This window comes from Tupaia chinensis, unplaced genomic scaffold (genome assembly GCF_000334495.1).
Source record: "Tupaia chinensis unplaced genomic scaffold, TupChi_1.0 Scaffold000014_1, whole genome shotgun sequence".
NCBI lineage: Eukaryota > Metazoa > Chordata > Mammalia > Scandentia > Tupaiidae > Tupaia > Tupaia belangeri.
Window position 1 is genome coordinate 1,393,812 of NW_006159444.1, and position 18,305 is coordinate 1,412,116.

The 18,305-nt window shown below is 47.4% G+C and overlaps 2 protein-coding genes across 9 annotated transcripts in view; one reads left to right on the forward strand and one right to left on the reverse strand.

The window, feature by feature from the left end:
• Positions 1-5,524, forward strand: part of TFB1M (transcription factor B1, mitochondrial) — a 48,906-nt gene extending 43,382 nt beyond the window's left edge. Inside the window, exons 7-8 of one of the 3 annotated variants that reach the window (XM_027769799.1) lie at positions 2,028-2,155; positions 4,671-5,524. In XM_027769799.1, coding sequence (XP_027625600.1) covers positions 2,028-2,155; positions 4,671-4,920 — 378 coding nt within the window. In that variant the 3' untranslated portion in view covers positions 4,921-5,524. The remainder of the gene's footprint in view (positions 1-2,027; positions 2,156-4,670) is intronic. The other 2 variants (XM_006139983.3, XM_027769811.1) reach the window with 2 other exon arrangements.
• TIAM2 (TIAM Rac1 associated GEF 2) overlaps positions 5,017-18,305 on the reverse strand; it is a 181,633-nt gene continuing 168,344 nt past the window's right edge. For all 6 annotated transcript variants that reach the window (XM_006139979.2, XM_027769783.1, XM_006139977.2 and 3 more), the window contains 8 exons: positions 16,567-16,746; positions 13,567-13,685; positions 12,501-12,609; positions 11,843-11,901; positions 10,770-10,875; positions 9,960-10,047; positions 9,251-9,405; positions 5,017-6,224 (listed from right to left, as the gene is read on the reverse strand). In XM_006139979.2, the coding sequence (XP_006140041.1) occupies positions 5,590-6,224; positions 9,251-9,405; positions 9,960-10,047; positions 10,770-10,875; positions 11,843-11,901; positions 12,501-12,609; positions 13,567-13,685; positions 16,567-16,746 (1,451 nt within the window). In that variant the 3' untranslated portion in view covers positions 5,017-5,589. The remainder of the gene's footprint in view (positions 6,225-9,250; positions 9,406-9,959; positions 10,048-10,769; positions 10,876-11,842; positions 11,902-12,500; positions 12,610-13,566; positions 13,686-16,566; positions 16,747-18,305) is intronic.

The following is an 18,305-nucleotide window of genomic DNA, read 5'->3' on the forward strand; positions in this document are numbered from 1 at the left end:
GGAATGCCGGGCGCTCAGATGGTGGGAAGTGAGGTCACAGAGGGACAGAGCAGGGCAGAGCTAGAGGATAGTCTGGAACCTCCCCAGAAGTTGGGGTCACTTCTCTGTCCCAAACCAGGAGGAAGGGAGTAGGGTGAACATTTCAGAGTTGATGGGGAGGGGTCTTTGACATTTAAAGTCATTACAGGTGCCTGGGGCTGCGTTTCCACACTCTCCCACTCACAATCACCCCTCCTCTTCCTTCCACAGACTGCTCTAAGGTGAGGCCATCTTTGCTTCTCCCCTCACAGCAGCTCCCCTCCCCTCCACCCCCTTATCGTCTGTCCCTCTTTTCTGTGGTCACACACCTCCACAAGACCTCTGGACGCTGTTCCACAGAGTTGTTCAGGTCTGAGACATCTGGGTCTCATAGCCAAAGCACTTTGTTCCCTACAGGAAATATTCGTTAGTAAACTTGAAACTCCTTCAGCGGCACATGCAGCACAGTTCAGAACATTCACATTTCACGCTGTCTTCAGGCACTGTTCACAGCCGTCCCCCTGAACGCACGGCACTGTAAGAGCCGAAGGCAGAGGCAGGTGGAGGGGAGCGTCATGCTGGGACAGGCTCCCCCATTGGCAGCTCTCACTCTGGGGACAGGAGGGGCTGTGGGTCAGCTGGCCAGCCCGGCGGGTCAGATGCCCTGTGGCATGGGAACAGCCACCAGCTCATTGAAAGCCTGCTCAGACTGCTAGGGGCTGTTAGGGGCACAAGTCCTCCCCAGGAAAACGGCGCCCTCTAAGGGACTAAAATCCAGTAGTCCAGTCCTGCTTCCCAGGCACTGAGCCTCGGCGCCTGGCGCCCGCGTTGCTCCAGGCGGCCGGCCTGCAGTCCCAGGAGCCCGGTGCTTTTGCCGTTTAGGGAGACTCCCCATCCCGCTACTCTGCTCTGCCGGGCAGTTCTGTGGTGTGGTAACTGTTTTTTGCTTTTGGGACTTTTCTAATTACCAGAGGATGCGTGCACTCACCACGGAGGGAGGGAGGATAAAATGTCCCCCCGTGGGGTGTGGCCATGTTGCACATTCCAGTTTTCCCTTCTCCATTTTCACATTCCCTCGGGATCTGAGGCACACATGGACCCAGCATGTTTTTCAATCCGCAGAGACCGGGATTCAAACTGTGGTCGGACATGTGGAATCCAGTTCCCTTAACCACCAGGCTGTGGGGCCGGCCCACAGTGACTATTTCAACTCCATTTTTCCTTTTATCTTTACTCCCAATATCTTGTTACCTTGAATGTATCTTTATGAATCACCATGAGGCCAGTTTTTGGATAAGGCAGGTATAAATCTATGAGCAGATAGCCTGGGAAGTCTTCTGATAATTAAGGAACCTCAGCAGATGGTAGCAGCTTGAACACCTTCAAACAGTGATGTTTTTAGTGGTTTCCATTTTCAGTTTTCATCCTGCCTGTGCTTTCTGGGGCATTCAAAGTTGTGCCCAGGAAGTTCTGTGGCTCTGCAGACCATGCTCAGGGTCTCAGCGGATCGGTCAGTGTCCGTGCCCAGAATAACTATACCTAACCGATCCCTTTCTGGAGAGGTGAGCACTAAGCAGTCCTGGGAAAGCAGGTTTGAGGGGGGAAGGTGTCTGCCTTCTGTGTTTCTAAGTCCTGCCATATGATCAGAACTACTGCCGCAGCTAAGTGTTCACTCACTCCAAAGCTCACTAAAACGTCCTGGTGCTGTTATCCGCCTACCGAATTGATTATTTGGATTGATTTTAAAAAGCCATGGTAAAAGCCCATTTAAAGTTAAATGATCAAGCACAGACCTAGTGACGGTCTTCACAGAATACAGGCAGCTGGGAATCATGTCAAGTCCAGAGCGTGGCATCATCGTACATGGAGAGGACAAAACCGACGGGCCAGAAAGGTCTGTCTGTGAAACCGTGCTGCCGACTGCCCACTGCCATGAGGTGCAGAGATAAACCGTGAGTCACACTCCACCGTGTGTCATGCCACAAATGATGTGTTTGTTTCCCACAAAGGTGGACGTGGGAGTGGTACACTTTACTCCCTTGAGACAGCCCAAGATCGAGCAGCCATTCAAGCTGGTGGAAAAAGTTGTCCAGAACACGTTCCAGTTCCGGAGGAAGCGCTGCTACCGGGGGCTTGGGTAAGATGCCCCCTCTCTTTCTTTCAGTGGAATCTTTGTATTTAAAATTCTCAGTCACTTTTAGGAAGTTTTAACACTGCCTGTGAATATTAAATCTTAAATCTTACCACAAGACTTAAATTCACAGTCACTGAGGAAAAAGAAAACCCTCAATTCAACCTCGGATGCCACTTACAGGTTGGGTTTTATTTTTTATTTATTTTTTTGGAGATGTTTTTGCTGTAGGGTGTGTGCGCTTACCAGAAACACAGAGAGAGAAATTAAGAAATCACCCCCCGGAGGGGATGGCCACGCCACAATCCCTTCTCCTCCATTCTACTCTTGGGATCTTGGGCACATGCCTAGCATGAGTTTAAGCCACCAGGTCCAGGACTCGAACTGTGGTTGACTACATGGGAGTCCAGCGACAGCCATCCATTATGCTTTCTACTGGTCCCATACAGGTTGGTTTTAATTTTCTTTTTTAATTTGGCAGAGGGCACATGTGCTAGCCAGAGGGAGGAAGAAAAATCATCCCCTGGTGGGGCACGGTCATGCCGTAATCCCTGCTCCATCCCGTTGGGATTTGGGCACACATGCACATGTCCCCAGTGTGTTTTAAAGCCCCCAGATTTGAACCAGGGTTGGGCATGTGGCATCCAGCTCCCTTAACCACTAGGCTACAGGGCCAGCCCAGGTTTGGTTTTCTTTTATCATAAGTATAACCTAAAGCTGACAACAGAGTTAATGACTCGTACTGCAAGACGTCCTGATTTCTCAGTCAAGATCGAGACAGCTGTGAGTGTGGTTCGAAATAGGAACAAGGAAACAAATTTGACTTCCGAACAGCCAAAATGACATCACCAGATCTTTACAACCAAGCACATCTTCATTCAGTGGTAGCTTCTCTGCTGAGCTCACGGCTCTGCACAGGGAAAGGAGACAGAGCAGAGTGTGGAGCCTGCTCCCAGTCTTCCTGGGCTTGTGTGAAGCGCCGTCCGGGTTCGGCCAGGCAGCCGTACCCCCAGACTGCAGCTGCTATAGTCCGCAAAAGCCGCCCTAAGGTTTCAGATGGCGGGTGTTGCACCCTCAGCCTGTTATTTGCTGAATCTAAGCCTGTCCCCACACTGTACCAGATCGGTCCTCCTCCAGCAGAGACCTGAGTTCAGAGTGTGTGGCAGAGATGCCACTGACCGTCTTGGCACTAATTAGTGCAAAGGTGCCCCGACTCCAGCAGCCCTCATGAGGGTGCACTGGCTGGTGGGCACAGTGTGAGCCTGGACTTAGCTCCCATCTGTCCTCTTCACAGAGCATGGCTCATCCGGCTGTACATGCTGGTCGGGGGGGCACAAACATCAGCTGTACATCCTGATCCGGGGGGCACAAACATCGGCTGTACGTGATGGTCATGGGGGGGGGTGGCACAAAAAGCCCCTCCTGCTTTTAGAACTCTGGCCTGAGCCTCAGGTGGCCCTAGTGTTTCCCAGGCAACCTCAGCTAGGTGATGAAGCCCTTTGTTGAGATGTGGACAAGGACACGGGGACCTGCTGCTGTCCTTTGGTCACACCACACACTGGTCCCAGATGTTAGAAGCCATCATCACACCCTCCTTGCCATGAGATGGACTCGACGTCACCTCCCCCAGAAAGTAGAGAACATGCGGCTCCTCGTGGAGAGGACCACCGCCCTGCAGAGCGCTCGGCCTCCTCCTGCCTGACGTCCCCCAGGCCTCTAGGAGGAGCCCTATGCGCCCCCAAGACTTGGGGTGGAAAGTAACCCTGGCATAACTTCAGGAGGTCACTTCCAGGTGGTCCGCTTTGCTGTTTTCTTTAAAACAACAATTTGATTTGGTTCTAGATGAGATTTTTAGTAGTGTACTTGGAGTCAGTGTTAAAGATGTATCCAAAGTATCTCAGAGGAATAATCGTTTGTATTTACAGAAAAAAAAAAAAAAAAAAAAACAAAAAAAGCATTTTGGGGGAAGAGTTCCAGAGACTGATTTTGATTTGGTTCTAGATGAGATTTTTAGTAGTGTACTTGGAGTCAGTGTTAAAGATGTATCCAAAGTATCTCAGAGGAATAATCGTTTGTATTTACAGAAAAAAAAAAAAAAAAAAAAGACAAAAAAGTCATTTGGGGTGAAGAGTTCCAGAGACTGATAAATTCAGATTAGAGAGGATCAGACTGGAGATCTGACACTCAAGCAGTAACACACAGCTTTGTGTTTAAAATATGAGGCAGCTCGAATTTGTATCTTTATAAGAATTAAGCAGATGGTACTTTAAACACGGTAAAGAATGTATATGGATTTAGCTTTGGGAAGTACTTTGCTGCCGTGGATACACCCAAGTCAGGTTGCTCTCTGGTTGTGGGGGTGGCTTTTACCTGCCCATACGGGAGCTGCAATGTTCCCGGGGCCTCAGCCACTTCCTCCGGGTGTCAGGAACTGTGTCGTTTTCAAATGAAGGCAAGAGGAAGCCATACTTACATTCGCAGAATGCAAGTGAACTCCTGGTTTTCTCCCTTTTCTCCGCAGAATGTTATTCCCGGAAGCGCAGCGTGTGGAAAGCACTGGGAGGCTGTTACGGCTGGCAGACGTGGACCCCACTCTTCGGCCCAGCCAGCTCTCGCTCTCACACTTTAAGAGCCTCTGCGATGTTTACAGGATGATGTGTGATGAAGACCCGCACCTCTTTGCTTATAATTTCAGAGAAGAACTGAAGCAGAGTAAAAGCAACACTCAGGAAGACGAAGACGAAGACGATGAAGAGACCCACGCACTCTAGCTGCCACTCGTGGGCAGGGCCGGCCAGTGATCTGCAGCGCGCGGCTTCTCACCCCGCGCTGTCTTCACAGTGACAATAAAAATGACAACCACCAAGTGTGCCTCGTTGTCCTTTTACTGTACAGCTTGGTAGAGAAAATAAATATCAAATAAGATACAGTACAAGCTTTCTTTAATATATATACTGCATAGATAGAACATGTTTAGTATAAACAGCGTCTGTTACAACCTTACAAAAATGAAGTAGCTGCAATTGTGCCCCTAAACCACATTAAAATAAATATGCTTTAAATAAAGCAAATACTAACAGCTCAAAGAAAATGTCCAGAGGATTGAAAAAAGATGATCCTTTAAAAAAGCTATTAATCACAACTTCCCCAGTCTTTTTCCACATAACTTAAAATAATTAGAATGCAATTTTATTTTAAGGATTCTAAGTCACTTTGATACCTGCTTGGATTGGATAGAAACTAAGAAATTTACAGATTCTGACCAGCTTAATCTAGTTTCCTGATCCATAATAAATTAAAATAACTTAAGTCTTTACAGCTGTTTGGTGGGAAAATGTATACTGCACAGAACCACTAATGGGTGGTTTTTCTGTGATTTCCACTTTACCACCGACTTCAAAGTAAGCTGGGCAAAGTGACCCAGACCTGGACCAAACCTACTACGATTTTCCGTGGCTCTCTGTTTCATAAAAACACTCCTCGTTGACAACTGATGTCAGACTCTGGACACTGAACTCTCGCTCCAGGACAGAATTCAGGTCAACGCTGGTGTTTTCAGGTTGACTGTCCAGGGACTGGTGGCGGAGCTGCGCCTTGAGCAGGGTCCCTCTGTCCCTCCTGGTGCTGTTGGCTTTTCGCTTAATGGGGCAGAAGTGCCCCCGGACCAGTCTGGGCTGCTCTCGTCCCCGCTGGCCCTCGCTCGCCTCTGTACCGGGTGGCTGCCCAGCGGGCTGAGCCGCAGGGTCCTCGGAGATTCTCAGTCTCTGGAACTGGATTTCGATGTCCTTGGTGGGGCTGCCCCGTCTCAGCGTCTGCTGGCAGTCGTCGTCCTCGTCGCTCAGGATGTCACTCTCTTTGATGAGACTGTCTGAGAACTCTGCCGAGTCGGAGTGTGGGTGTTTCTCAGGAGATGCGCCCTGGGAGTCCTGCCTGGCCCCCGCGGGGGTGCAGCCGCTGCTCGGGGTGCTGCTGCTCAGGCTGCACTCGTCCGAGTCCAGCGAGCTGCCCTTGCCCGTCTCGCTGGCCCACTCGCTGCTGGAGGAGTTCTTGAGGACTTTGAGTGACCGGGAGGACGCTGCAGTGAGAGAGAGGAGCACGTTGCCTTAGGACACCAAAACCGGCTACACCATGTGCACTGTGTGCCTCGCAGGCTATAAAATTTAATGTCTTAATTAAGATTTTATCATTTGACTTCAATTTCTTACCATCCTGGTATTTAGGGAACATTATGCAAATCCTGCAAGCATGGAAATTTTTACTTGAAATTGTCAGTTGGGAGGAATCCAGCATTTTCGATTAATGGAACTCAATTATTTCAATTGAACAATAATAATCATAAGGCCTAGGATTTTTTTTTTAATTATATAATCACATCTTTTAAAAGTTTTCTTAATGGTTATTTGTTTGCTTTTTTCCATGAGAGAGAGAGAAAAGAAGCCTCCCCTATATGAGTCCCAGGCTGTGGTCCATCCCCGTTCCCAGCCAGCATCAAGGGCACACACGCGTACACCTGACATGCCCAGAGGTACCCAGATGCAAGCCCAGGAACCCCCCTCTCCCCTTTCCCCCATGTGGGTTCAGCTGTGCCACTTCCAGCCTCAGGGTCAGGGTTCTTATTTTGCCAATAAATAAGTTGAAAAGTTCATGACTGGCCCAGCCACAGTGGCGCAAGGGCGGGAACACCTGCGCAATACTAGCGAGCATGTGAGAAGGCCCTGGGTTCATGTCCCAGGTCTGCCCAGTACGGGTGTACCCATGATCCCGGCTGGCTGCAAGGCTAGGGTAGGATTGTGGCTTAAAGACCCTGATGAGGATCCCTCTCTCAAGTAAAAGAAGTTAATTACTACAGGCTGAGTATACTTTTTCTGACATGCTTGTAACCAGAAGTGTTTGGATTTCAGATTTTGGGATTTGGGGATATTTGCATACACTAATGAGATACCTTGGAGATGGCACCCGAGTCTAAACACACTTCATTTATGCTTCATGTGTATCTTACACACAGCTTGAAGGAGTAGTACGTTTTTGTGATGCAGCATTTTGACTGCCATCTGGCATATAATATGAGGACTTCTTCACTCGTGGCATCATCAATGCTCAAAAAATTTAGAATTATAGAGCATTTCAGATTTTGGACTTTTAGATTAGGGATGATCAGTCTGTAATAAATTCCAGGTTTCTTTCTTTTATTAAAATATTAATACTTTGGGGGACTGGCAGGTAGCAAGGTGGTTAAGGGTGCTGGACTCCCATATAGCTGACTGCGATTCAAGTCCCAGACCTGGCGACTTGCTTTCTCTCTCTCTCTCTCTCTCTCTCTCTCTCTCTCTCTTTCTTTCTCACGGTGTCCTTCTCTGGTCAAATGGAAGGAAGGAAGGAGAAAGCGAAGAAAAGGGAGGGAGGGAGAAAGGAAGGAGGGAGAGGAGGGAAGGGAGAAAGGAAGGGAAGGAGAGAAGGGAAGAAAGAGAAAGGAAAAAAGGGAGGGAGAGAAGTAAAGACAGGGAGGGAAAGGAACAAAAAGTCTCAATACTTTGGGGCGGAGGCCAGCAGGTGGCATAGTGGTCAAGGCACTGGATTCCCAAAGGCCTACCGCAATTTGAATCCCAGACCTGGCAGCTTGTGCATGCCTGCCCAAAATCCTAGTAGGAGAAGGGATTGCAGCATGTCCATCCCTTCGAGAAGTGATTTCTCACTTTCCCTCTCTTACACTCTCCGGTAAGGATATTCACCCCATGGCAAAAACTTTTAAAAAAGAAATTTAAAATCAAGAAAAACAACACTTTGGTTCTGGCCTGTAACCTGGTGATTAAAGGTACATGTGATCAGATACACAGTTCAAGTCCTGAACGAGACAGCTTGAAAAACAGGGTGTGTGTGCACATGTGTCCAAAATCCCAAAATGAGAAATGGAGAAGGGATTGTGGCATGACCATTCCCCGGGGGGGAGGGAGGGTACTTTCTCTTCTCTGTCTCCCTTTGGTGAGCAACTGTGCCCTCTAACAAAGAAAAAAAAAAAGTAGCTGGTTATCAGAATTACTTGCACGTTTCTGTGCACATCTCCTTTATTTCTCCTCCTGCTCAATTAAATTAAAAATATGCTCTTTATCTTTCACAAGAGCTATCTCTGCTGGAATCTCTAAACTGAGAGATTTATTATTAGGGGTGTGTGTGTGTGTGTGATTACATTCTCCTGGGTTGAAGACGAAAAGGGAGTTCCAGTGTTCCTACAGGATATTGTAATATTTTTGATGGTCATAACTTATTTCCATGATAGAAAAAAAAAAAAAAAACAGAAAATGTACAGTAAATTTGAAGAGGTCAAACTGTGACCAAAAAACAGAGAGAGAAGTTATTACACATTTTATAAGACTAAAACAGAACAAATACAATAACAAAATAGCTAATGTAGAAAGTTCTGAAAGCTGAAATTTTAGAAGGAAGCAGAAAGTTTAAGAACAATGTGATCTGGAATGTTTCCCTGACTTACTGATAGAGTAAGAAATCAGATGTTTTTTTTCCTATAGTTTATGTGACTTGTCAGAAAGACACGGAGGGAAGGAGTGGAGGGGGGCACTCCCCTAGGGAGGCTGGCCATGCCAAAATCTCTTTTCCCTCCTCCTCAGGACTTTGGGCAAGCATGCACACATTCCCAGCATGTTTTTCAAGTCCTGGGATCCAGGACTCAAATCACACAGCCATGAGGGGTCTGGCACCTTAACCACCCACCACCCACTGGCCCACACATTAGGCTTCTTGCTTTAACTTGTTGGGTATTGACCTTCCAGGTGCCCAGCACCATTCTGTCAGTGGGAATCTGCATTGAGCAAAACAGGTTGCCTGGACCACGCACGTCTCGGGAAGAAACAGGTAGAGCATCTGGACTGCCAGCAGGTGGTCAGACCGGGACTTGGGGTCGAGGGTGGCTATAGTTAATGAAAGGATGTCTGGGAGCAAGCAGCATGTTTTGATCTCAAAAGGAAATCTAATCCCCCTTGGTCATCGACAAGGTGATGACTAGCAGCTGTGTTATGACGGCATACACCCTTTTGGGGAAGCTCGCGGTATTTTCTTGAATAAACACTCGGCTAGCAAAATGCTCACCTAATTTGGCTGAGACAGGAACTCGGTTCTTCAAAGGCACCAGCCGATCCTTACATGTTTTCTCCAGTGGCAATTCACACTTTATGTGACGCCTGAAGTTTTCCCTCAGGATAGAACGAATCACCTTGACAATGTTGGTTTTGCTTTCACTGTCACTGAGGGGAGAGAGGGCAGCAGTGGTATCCAGAGTGTTCATCCCGCTCCCTCCCACCTTCACGCTCCACATACCGGGCTGTGCAACCTCTGCCAGCGCTGCCTCTCACTGGCCCAGACTACAGCAAGTCACCCGTCCCAGGGCCTCCGCTTCCCTGCTTACAGGACGCGAGAGCTGCTATTCTAGGATTTGGATGTACAGCAAATGGAATCAGTGCCCTCTTCTTCAAGTGAATTCATCGACACTCAGAGGGCACTAAAAATGAACTCCCTTTTAGGGCCGGGCAGTGGCACAGCAGTAACACAAGGAAAGTCCCTGGTTCGCATCCTGGGGCTTCGCTGGGCTTCCCTGCATATGTATGCCCTTGACCCAGGCTGGCTAAGGCTGGCGGTGGGCCAGGGGCTGCTGGGAGTGCCTGTCTCTCTGCGTGTCTCTGTGTCTCTGACTGAAAAAATACATGGATAAAGTTTTAAAAATAATAAAAATAAACTTGCTTTTTGAAGAGAGAATACTATCTTATTCCCACTGGTTTTAATTTTTGTAAGTGAGCAATACCTGCAACACAACTGAAAGATGGTTTCAGGCCGTCCTTCTATTTCTGACTTCGTATGGATCAGCTCCCAAATGGAATTATTTTCTGTCCCTGTGTAAAAGGAAATCGAAAGAAGAGTCTCTAACTTTGCCAAACATGCCATGGTTAAGAATACTTGTGAAGTTTAAAGCTCACGACTTAAAATGTCACATTTTCCCAATCCTGACTCTCCTTTTCTTCTTGTGGTTCATTCTATGCATGGTTTTCACAAATAGTAAGAAAAGTTCAATGCTTTCTGGTTAACTTTTACATTTCCTGTTGAGGCTTTCCATCTGTCTGAACCTGCTTTCACCTACCCCTGGATTCCATCTCTGGGAAAGAAATTAAATGGATCCTATTTCCCCACCCTCCTTTGGAATTCCGCCCATTTCTTGGTAGAAGCAGTAGGCTGTGCTGAGGTCCAGATGTGAAACAGGCCAGCCCCAAAAACACTCAGGTGCTAGGGAGCAAGCACTCTGGCCAAAATTAAAAATTTAAATTTGTGAACCCTTGGCCTTTAGCCAATTTTAGGGTATCAGTTTAAAGCCATCAGGCAGAAAGAAAAGTGTTGACGACTACTGGTAGTGAAAACAAGGAGACTAGAGAGAGGCATCTAGCAAAGAAAAGCCATTCACGACGTTTAGTTTCTTCTGGAAATCTTTAAGGAAACATCAAAACGACCTCTCCTGTCCTCATTTTCCTACTTTCCATTCTGTTGTGCTACTTTCCATGCTCCAATTCAGATAAGACTCCTAAAACGCTTTCTCTGGCCCTGCACTGCCCGCAACAGTCACCTGCAGTGTTCCCCAGCCTGACTTGCAGCGCGGATATGGGAATCAGCCAGCGGAACTTGAACGGGTCCAGGTCAGCAGAGCCGTGTGCGGGCCGGGAGTTGGAGGGCTGGAACACGAAAGTGAAACTCATCAAGGTGTTAAAGGAACGCTCCCCAGAGAGAAGCGGCACCCACACATCCTCCCTTTGAGCAACGCCCTGTGCGCTGAATCAGGTGTGTAGCTAATTCTATAAGACCACCCGGGCTGAGGGGTGAGGAACCATGGGAGGAAGCAGCTCTGGGTCTCCGGATGGTGAGCTGAGGGCTGCAGGTATCTACAGCTAAGTTTCAGGGTTTTTGTTTGTTTTCTAGGTCAAGTAATGTTTTTGTTTTGTTTTGTTTTAAGATTTTTGCTAAAGGGCATGTGTAGTCACCAGAGAGAGACAGAGAGGGAAAGGGAGCAATCACCCACCAGAGGGATGGCCACACTGCAATCCTTCCTCCATTCTCCTCTTGGGATTTGAGGCACGCACGCACACATGCCTGGTGTGGGATTTTGTTTGTTTGTTTGTTTTTCCCATAGGGCATGTGCCCCCAATGGAGAGACAAACACTAAGAGGGAAAACGCCAAGAACACCCCCAAGAGAGATGGCCATGCTCAATCCCTTCACCATTCTCCTGGGATTTTAGGCACGCACACACTCGCAACCAGTGTAATTTTCAAGCTCCCAAGTCTGGGGCTCAGGCTCAGCTGGCCATGTGGGGTCCAGTGCCTTAACCTCCATGCCACCTGCTGACCCATAAGGTATTTTTAAATAAACCATAGGTACATGGACTCCTCTGTGTAAGGAACAAGCATGGCCATTTTCAGGAATATAAAACCCGGTTTTCCATGTTGGCCTCAGCACGGGTGTTTGTCTATATCTTCTTTAAATCATTCTTTGTGAGGAGACTTGGGAATGCTCTGAGGGTGTGATTTGGGTAGCTGCCCTCAGAACGTCTCATACCACTCTGGTGCTTAGCAGCATTTCCAATTCCACATTAACAGGAAGATACAGAAAAAGCAGTTTCAAATAAAATTAATTCTTGTCTTACCAATTTCTTTTTCAATTTGCAGTTTTCTTTATAAACCAGTATGACAGCTCTCTTGAAAACTAAAGAAAGGAAAAGAAAAAGAAAAGTCATTATTTTATAGAAACTCTCCTAAGATTACCCTAGAGCTGAATGTTTTATTAAAACAAAGCTCTTCAAATTATGAATCTCTAAGCTCCCACTAGGCCAACACGCGTGGGATACATGGTACCTCGTCCTGCTCATATTTGAACCACACAGAAATACCTGCTTATTTAAAGGCAATTATCTGAACTAGATCCTGGCATTCTTAGAATTCTTTTCCATTTGTTCAAAGCTAGGACACGGTGCTCATCTCAGTGATAAGACACTGTCTTCTTTGCTCTCCCAACTCTGAATTAAGACATTCTGAAATTCAACAAACTATTAAGATAGCAAGCTTCAAAACAGCCCCCGAGACCTGTTCCTGCACACCCGGCCTGAGCCAAGCAGCACAAGGGAGGAGGGTAATGAGTGCAGGGCGACGGGTCTCAGTGTGAGGCTGCGGGAAGGCACCAGCCAGGACGGCAGTTCCAACGCCTTCTGGAAATCGGGAGTTAGCTGGGCTGCGGTGTTAGGGAAGCCCTTTGCTGTCGCCAGCCTCACGGAAGTGTACATTTGTGTAATTTGTGTGCATACTAACCGAATACTGTGAGCTCAAGGTCCTTTCTGGTTTTTCCCAGAGACAGAAACGGATTCAACCAGGACACAGTAGAGTGCATCAGAAGTTCCCCCATCGAAAGCTCTGTTACCTAGATTGTGAAAACAGGAAATAAGACCATGTGGAAACCCCAGGGGTAGATGGTCTCATGTCAGACTAAGAAGTGCACATACACGGTCAGACATACATGGGCGTTGTTAAAATGCAAGCGTGTCCTGATTTCTATGGGCCCTGTGAACAGGGGGCCTTACATAGTGGACTTTTACAGACACGGGCCAAGCGTCCATCTGATAAATACGGGAAGGCATTTTGCTGCAGGGCACATGTATGTAGGTGAGGCAGGCCTCACGACCTCCAGTGCCCACGTCCTTACAGAGTGCCCCATGTCTGTACCACAGCAGCTGGTAACCACCACCTCTAATCCAGAAACGGGGTTGGGCCTGCTAACTAAGCTGCCATATGGAGCCTGACTGGATAAACAATGAACTCCAGCTCTTTTCTGTTCTTGCCACTTCCTGCTTAAACTGTTGCTTCATGCATGTGTCTTTCAAAAGCACAAGATTCTAATTTAGCAATCAGAGGAAAAAGAAACATTATAGGAAGCATCAAATCCCACTTGGACTAATTTTCTAAGTGAGTGGGTAACCACCAATATTTGATTGGAGAAAAGAAAAAGTAAAACTAAAAAGTCCTGCATTTCTCTCTCCATGCTGGTCCCACCTAGCTCTGCCAGCCCTAACCCTTCTTCAGTATGTCTGTTCTGGTCTCAGATTTGTGGTGGCCGGAGTTCCACGTGAAAGGAGGGTGTCAGGGCTTGAGCTCAGTGACGCCTCCTTGCTCTCTTTTGTACACTGTTAACATGACAGAAGGTTTCCTGTACAAGGGAGTTTTATTTTACATTTATAACTGAATTGTGTAATTTATCATCTGCATTAATATGAAAAGGAAATTGTATGCTGTTCTTCTCCAAGAAGGTCCTCAGAGGGCAGCCTGCTCTGGAAGGTCACCTACACCTACAGTGACGCATTAGGCCTGGAGCCTCACAGACCTCCTTCTCCGTCCCACTCTGCTCTGCTACGAGCTGGTCAAACACCGTCCCGTAATCCTCGTAGATCTTCTGCATCTCATTGATGTGACTCGCTACTTTCTCCATTGCCTTTAGTGCTTCTGGAAAATATGAAATATTAATTTTATAATTTGTTTGTTTTAAATCTGTCCAACAGCAGTAATGAAAGGAGTGAGGATTCAAGCCAGGACCCACAAGTAGCACACGCCGAGAGCACCGTTACTTGGCACAGCTCACGAGCCCGCTGTAATCTGGTCATGATAATCAAGAACATCCTCTTTGGAATGAGACAGGGCAGAAGTAAAGAGTGTTGCTAATGACAACAGCTAACATTCATTGAGTCTTTTCTTCTTGGCTTATGCCATCAGAGGCAATTTATGCAAATCATCTCATCTAACCCACTGTACCTCTGTGACTGTAATCAACCCCCTTTTACAGACGAGAAAACTGAGGTCCAGAGTAATTTGCCAGAATTCCAAAGAGAAAACAAGCCAAAGGATAGCTGGTAGCAGGACAACCTGGTATTTTGCCTCTCCCATGGAAGCTGGGATCTACAACGGCTTTATACTTAGAACTTCCAAATGTTCCTATAAATGACTAATAGAGCAGCTGTTTGCATTTATATGTGGTGTGTGTTTGTAACTTTCAACCAGGTCATATGAAGGACAAAATGATTTTGTCAAAAGTCCAAAAGCAAACTTGCAGACCACCTCCAAAAATACTGAGTTTTTTTTCACACTTTGTTCTCTTTAGTATTCTAGTTTAGTATGGGGGGAGTGTTGAAAGGAAGTTTGTAAATTTTTTAAAGAATTATTTAGTTTATCATTATTATTATTTTAATTTGCTATAGGGTGTATGAGCTCACCAGAGAGAGTAGAAAAGTGAGAAAGCAAGCCTCTGGATTGGGGACTCGAACCTCAGTGGGCCAGCGTCTTAACCACCATGTTACCTACTGGCCCCGAAAGGGAGTTTTGAACAGAATACTTTAAAACTCATTGCAATGTAATTTTTGTAATTTGATAAAGGGCATGTGCACTCACTGGATACAGGGAGGAGGGAGAAAGCATCCTCATGGGGGATGGCCATGCTACAATCCCTTCTCCTCCATTTTTCCTTCTGGGATTTTGGGTAACATACACACACACATGCCCAGCACGTTTTTCAAGCCACTGGGTCTGGGATTCAAGACATGCAGTCAGCCATGTTGGAATCCAGCTACCTTCACCACCACGCCACCTGGCCCGCCCTCAACTGAACTTCTTACATAGTATCTGAATATTGTGTGTATGGGTTGCTTGTAGAATTTAACTTTTTGTATTGTTTGTATCATTTGCTTGTAGAATTTAAATTTCATATACAAAAGTTTTTGTTCTTGTTATCTACTGTACCAAAGTATGCTGGTCTGGATAAAGAGCCAGTGTAATTTACACTTTTCTCAATATTTATTATGCAGTAATACTAATATATATTAGTAAGCCTGCTTCTTTCCCCGTGACTTTCATTACATCTGGCTAACTAACCTGGGCCACCTGGTTATTCCACCCAGGGGGAATAAGTCACGACTTCTCTATAAACCAAACAGCATCTCTTTAAGGGATATTTTATTTACTATCAAACTGTGGGCTTTGTGCTATGGTCAGATCATTTCCAAGATTTCAGGCGATACGCACCCCTGTCGACTGCCAGCACGCTGCGCCCTTAGAGTTCGGTTTTGGAGCCGGCTCTGCATAGAGACCTCCACCAGGTGGCGCCCTACCGGGCACGCTGGCCCAGCAGCGCCCAGGATACCACTGTTTCCAGACAGAGCTGAACTAGTTGACTTCAACTCGCCGAGTTTAAATGACCTTCTTTTCAAAATGAAGATAGAATTATCCTTCCTGAGGAGGTTCGAGCTACTTCAATGAGATAACTGTTTCTAAATTATTCTGTGTACTGCAGCAGGGTGGCCTTGGACCTGGCCATTTTCACGCACTACCGTTCCATCTTAGATTAACTGAGGACTGCAGCGCTGGAACACGGTTACTTGTCCCAGCCTTGCCCCATCGTTTCTGTTTGTTTGTTAATGAAAGATAAAGGCTGGAAATGTTAGATCAACCCATGAAGGGCCTTTAAGTCATTTCCCATCAGAAAATAAGGAGAAGTTCGTAATGAATGAACTTTGGCCAGATCCTTCCACCAGAGCCCCCCCTTACTGGCAAACAAAACCACAGAAGTGTTTCAGTGGACACCCACTGCCCACCCACTGCCGGGCCCAATGGCAAGCACGCTAATCAAAGCGACCCTACCCCAACCCCTCCCATATAAAGACATCATGTCTCCTTGGAAGGGTGGGCCGATGCACCTCAGGCCTCAGACCCCTGGGAGTCTTTCTTTCCATAAACCTTCCCTTTTTCTTTTCTTTCTTTCTTTTTTTTTTTTTTTTTTTTTTTTTTTTTTTTGGGGGGGGGGGGGGGGGGGTGGGGGAGGTTTTTGCTATAGGGTGCATCGCTTGCCACAAGACAGAGAGAGAGAGACAGAAAGTGAGAAATCACCCCCTGGAGGGGATGGCCGTGCCACAATCCCTTCTCCACTTGGGATCTTGGGCACACACACAAGCACCCAACATGAGTTTAAGTCACTGGGTCCGGACTCAAACCATGGTTGACTACATGGGAGTCCAGCAACATAGCCATTATGCCAATTGCTGGTCACAACAATTATAGTTTTTAGGTGTCCCAAGATCTCAGAGTTAATTCTGCAATCAAGACACTCATGAAAATAATGACTCACTGTTTCCTTCTCTGGGTCAAAAGTCTCCTTCAGGCTCTCAGCTTCTTCATCTAAGCCATGGGTAGCAGCTGTGAGATAGGCCAAGGACTCTGCAGGAAAAAACACTCTGAAGTCTAGGTCCATCTGCGAGTGGAGGGGACCGCGCAGCCTCCAGGCAGGCGGTTCCAGCACAGCGGCCTGTCCTGGTCCCGGAGGGCGGACTCCCCGCCTTACCTGTCAGGTGATAGTGCTCCTCGCTCTCGTGGTCTGTCAGGGACACGAGCTCCTTGAGCAGCAGCGGGTACTTGAGAACCCTCTGCACGGGCTTGATGAGGTATGACTCCAGGGTGGAGGAGTGCTGCTTGGTGGGATTCCGGGCATCCAGAAAAGCCTTGAAGGCTTTGTCAGTTTTAGCTACAAGCAGATGGATAGAAGAACCTTAGAGGGCACAGTGGGATGAATTAAATTCTGTCTCTCTACAGAACACGGTCCCTCCATTTCTCTCGTCCTCCTGATTCTGTCCTTTAATAAAAACCCCAGTGCATCAGTGGGTCAAGGATCAAGCAGCCAGCCTGAACCTGGGATCCAGCTGCCAGTTGACAGATCCCAGGAGGGAGGGAGCTTCCTGGGGCACCAGAGGGTGCAGTCCAGGGCCAGAAAGCAGCACACAGGGAAGTCAGATTAAAGACATTCCATGCACGCCTGTCAGGGGCACTGTTCTAGAAAAGAATTTCAAATAGTCCAGAAAGCCACACACAAACGTTACCAGGACCCTACACCACACACCACGGAAGGTCTGTGCAGCAAAGTAAACCGCGTTTCTTCCCTTGGCTCAGCACTGCTGTGGCCTCCACACCCTAAAGTGTATTTGAAAGGCATTTTCCCCTGGAAGCTGATAAGCACGGTAGCCCCAGTCTTCACCCCACAGCTCCAGGCAGAATAACCCTCTCCTTCTGGAGCCGCAGCTCTTTTCACCAGGTGTGGCCTTTGCTCCTTTGGCCGTGAAAATCGCCCCTCTGCCTGTCGCTGTGCCAGAAGGGGCACAGGATTCCAGGTGCGTGTGGGTGAGTGCCAGCGATACCCCAGCTGCTGCCACTTGGGATTCCACCAAGTGCCACTAACTGGCCGGCCGTTTGGAATCAGCCAATTTGAATGAAAACATACCCTCATTTGGGGCTTTGTGACAAGGGCAAAAATTAACAACTTAGAAGAGATGCAGTATCATTTAGCACACAGTCAGCAGGCCATCACCACCGAGGAAGAGCTGCGCAAGCCCCTGGCGTGCCTTCTGGGCTGTCTCTGCTGTTGGAAGCAGGTCTTCCGGGAGGAGATGCCAGTGCAGTCAGACCTCCATTTGAAGCAACAGAGAAGATAAGATGCATCTGGCTGGGTCTTGTTTACATGAAGACTCCAAGGTGCCATTGCTTTTAACTTGGAGCTTTTCCTCTGTTATACCGTGAAGTTCTGGATTTAAACCAAAGAGCAAAGTTGCCTCAGTGGGAATGGTTAAACATCACCAGTGTCCAGGTGAAGCTCCACGTGCCTTCCATGGCAGTGCAGAGAGAAGAAAACCAAAGAGCAACCTCCAGAACGTGAGTTTTTCCTGGTTCCGCCAACTTGAATTTTACTCACACTTGAGCTTGGTGGTGGCTGTTTATTGGTGGTTTGTTTGCAGTGGTCCCTTGGGCTTACCAAGGTTAACGAGAAAGAAAACGTGGTAGGTGTTCCTCTCTACTCCCACCCGGCATTTATGACTGCGAGACTTCAGAGAAGGGGATTGGATAAGAGGAGAATCGGATGCAGTTTAATAGCAAAGGGCCACATGGCAAATCAAGAACTCTGCCCCGTCACACGTGTTCACTGCTCCCAGTACGCCAAAATCAATTTCCCTTTAACTTCCGTCACTTTCAAAGGTGGAACATTACAATCCCATGTACTACAACTGGTTGAATACAGAGTTACGCTTTATTTAC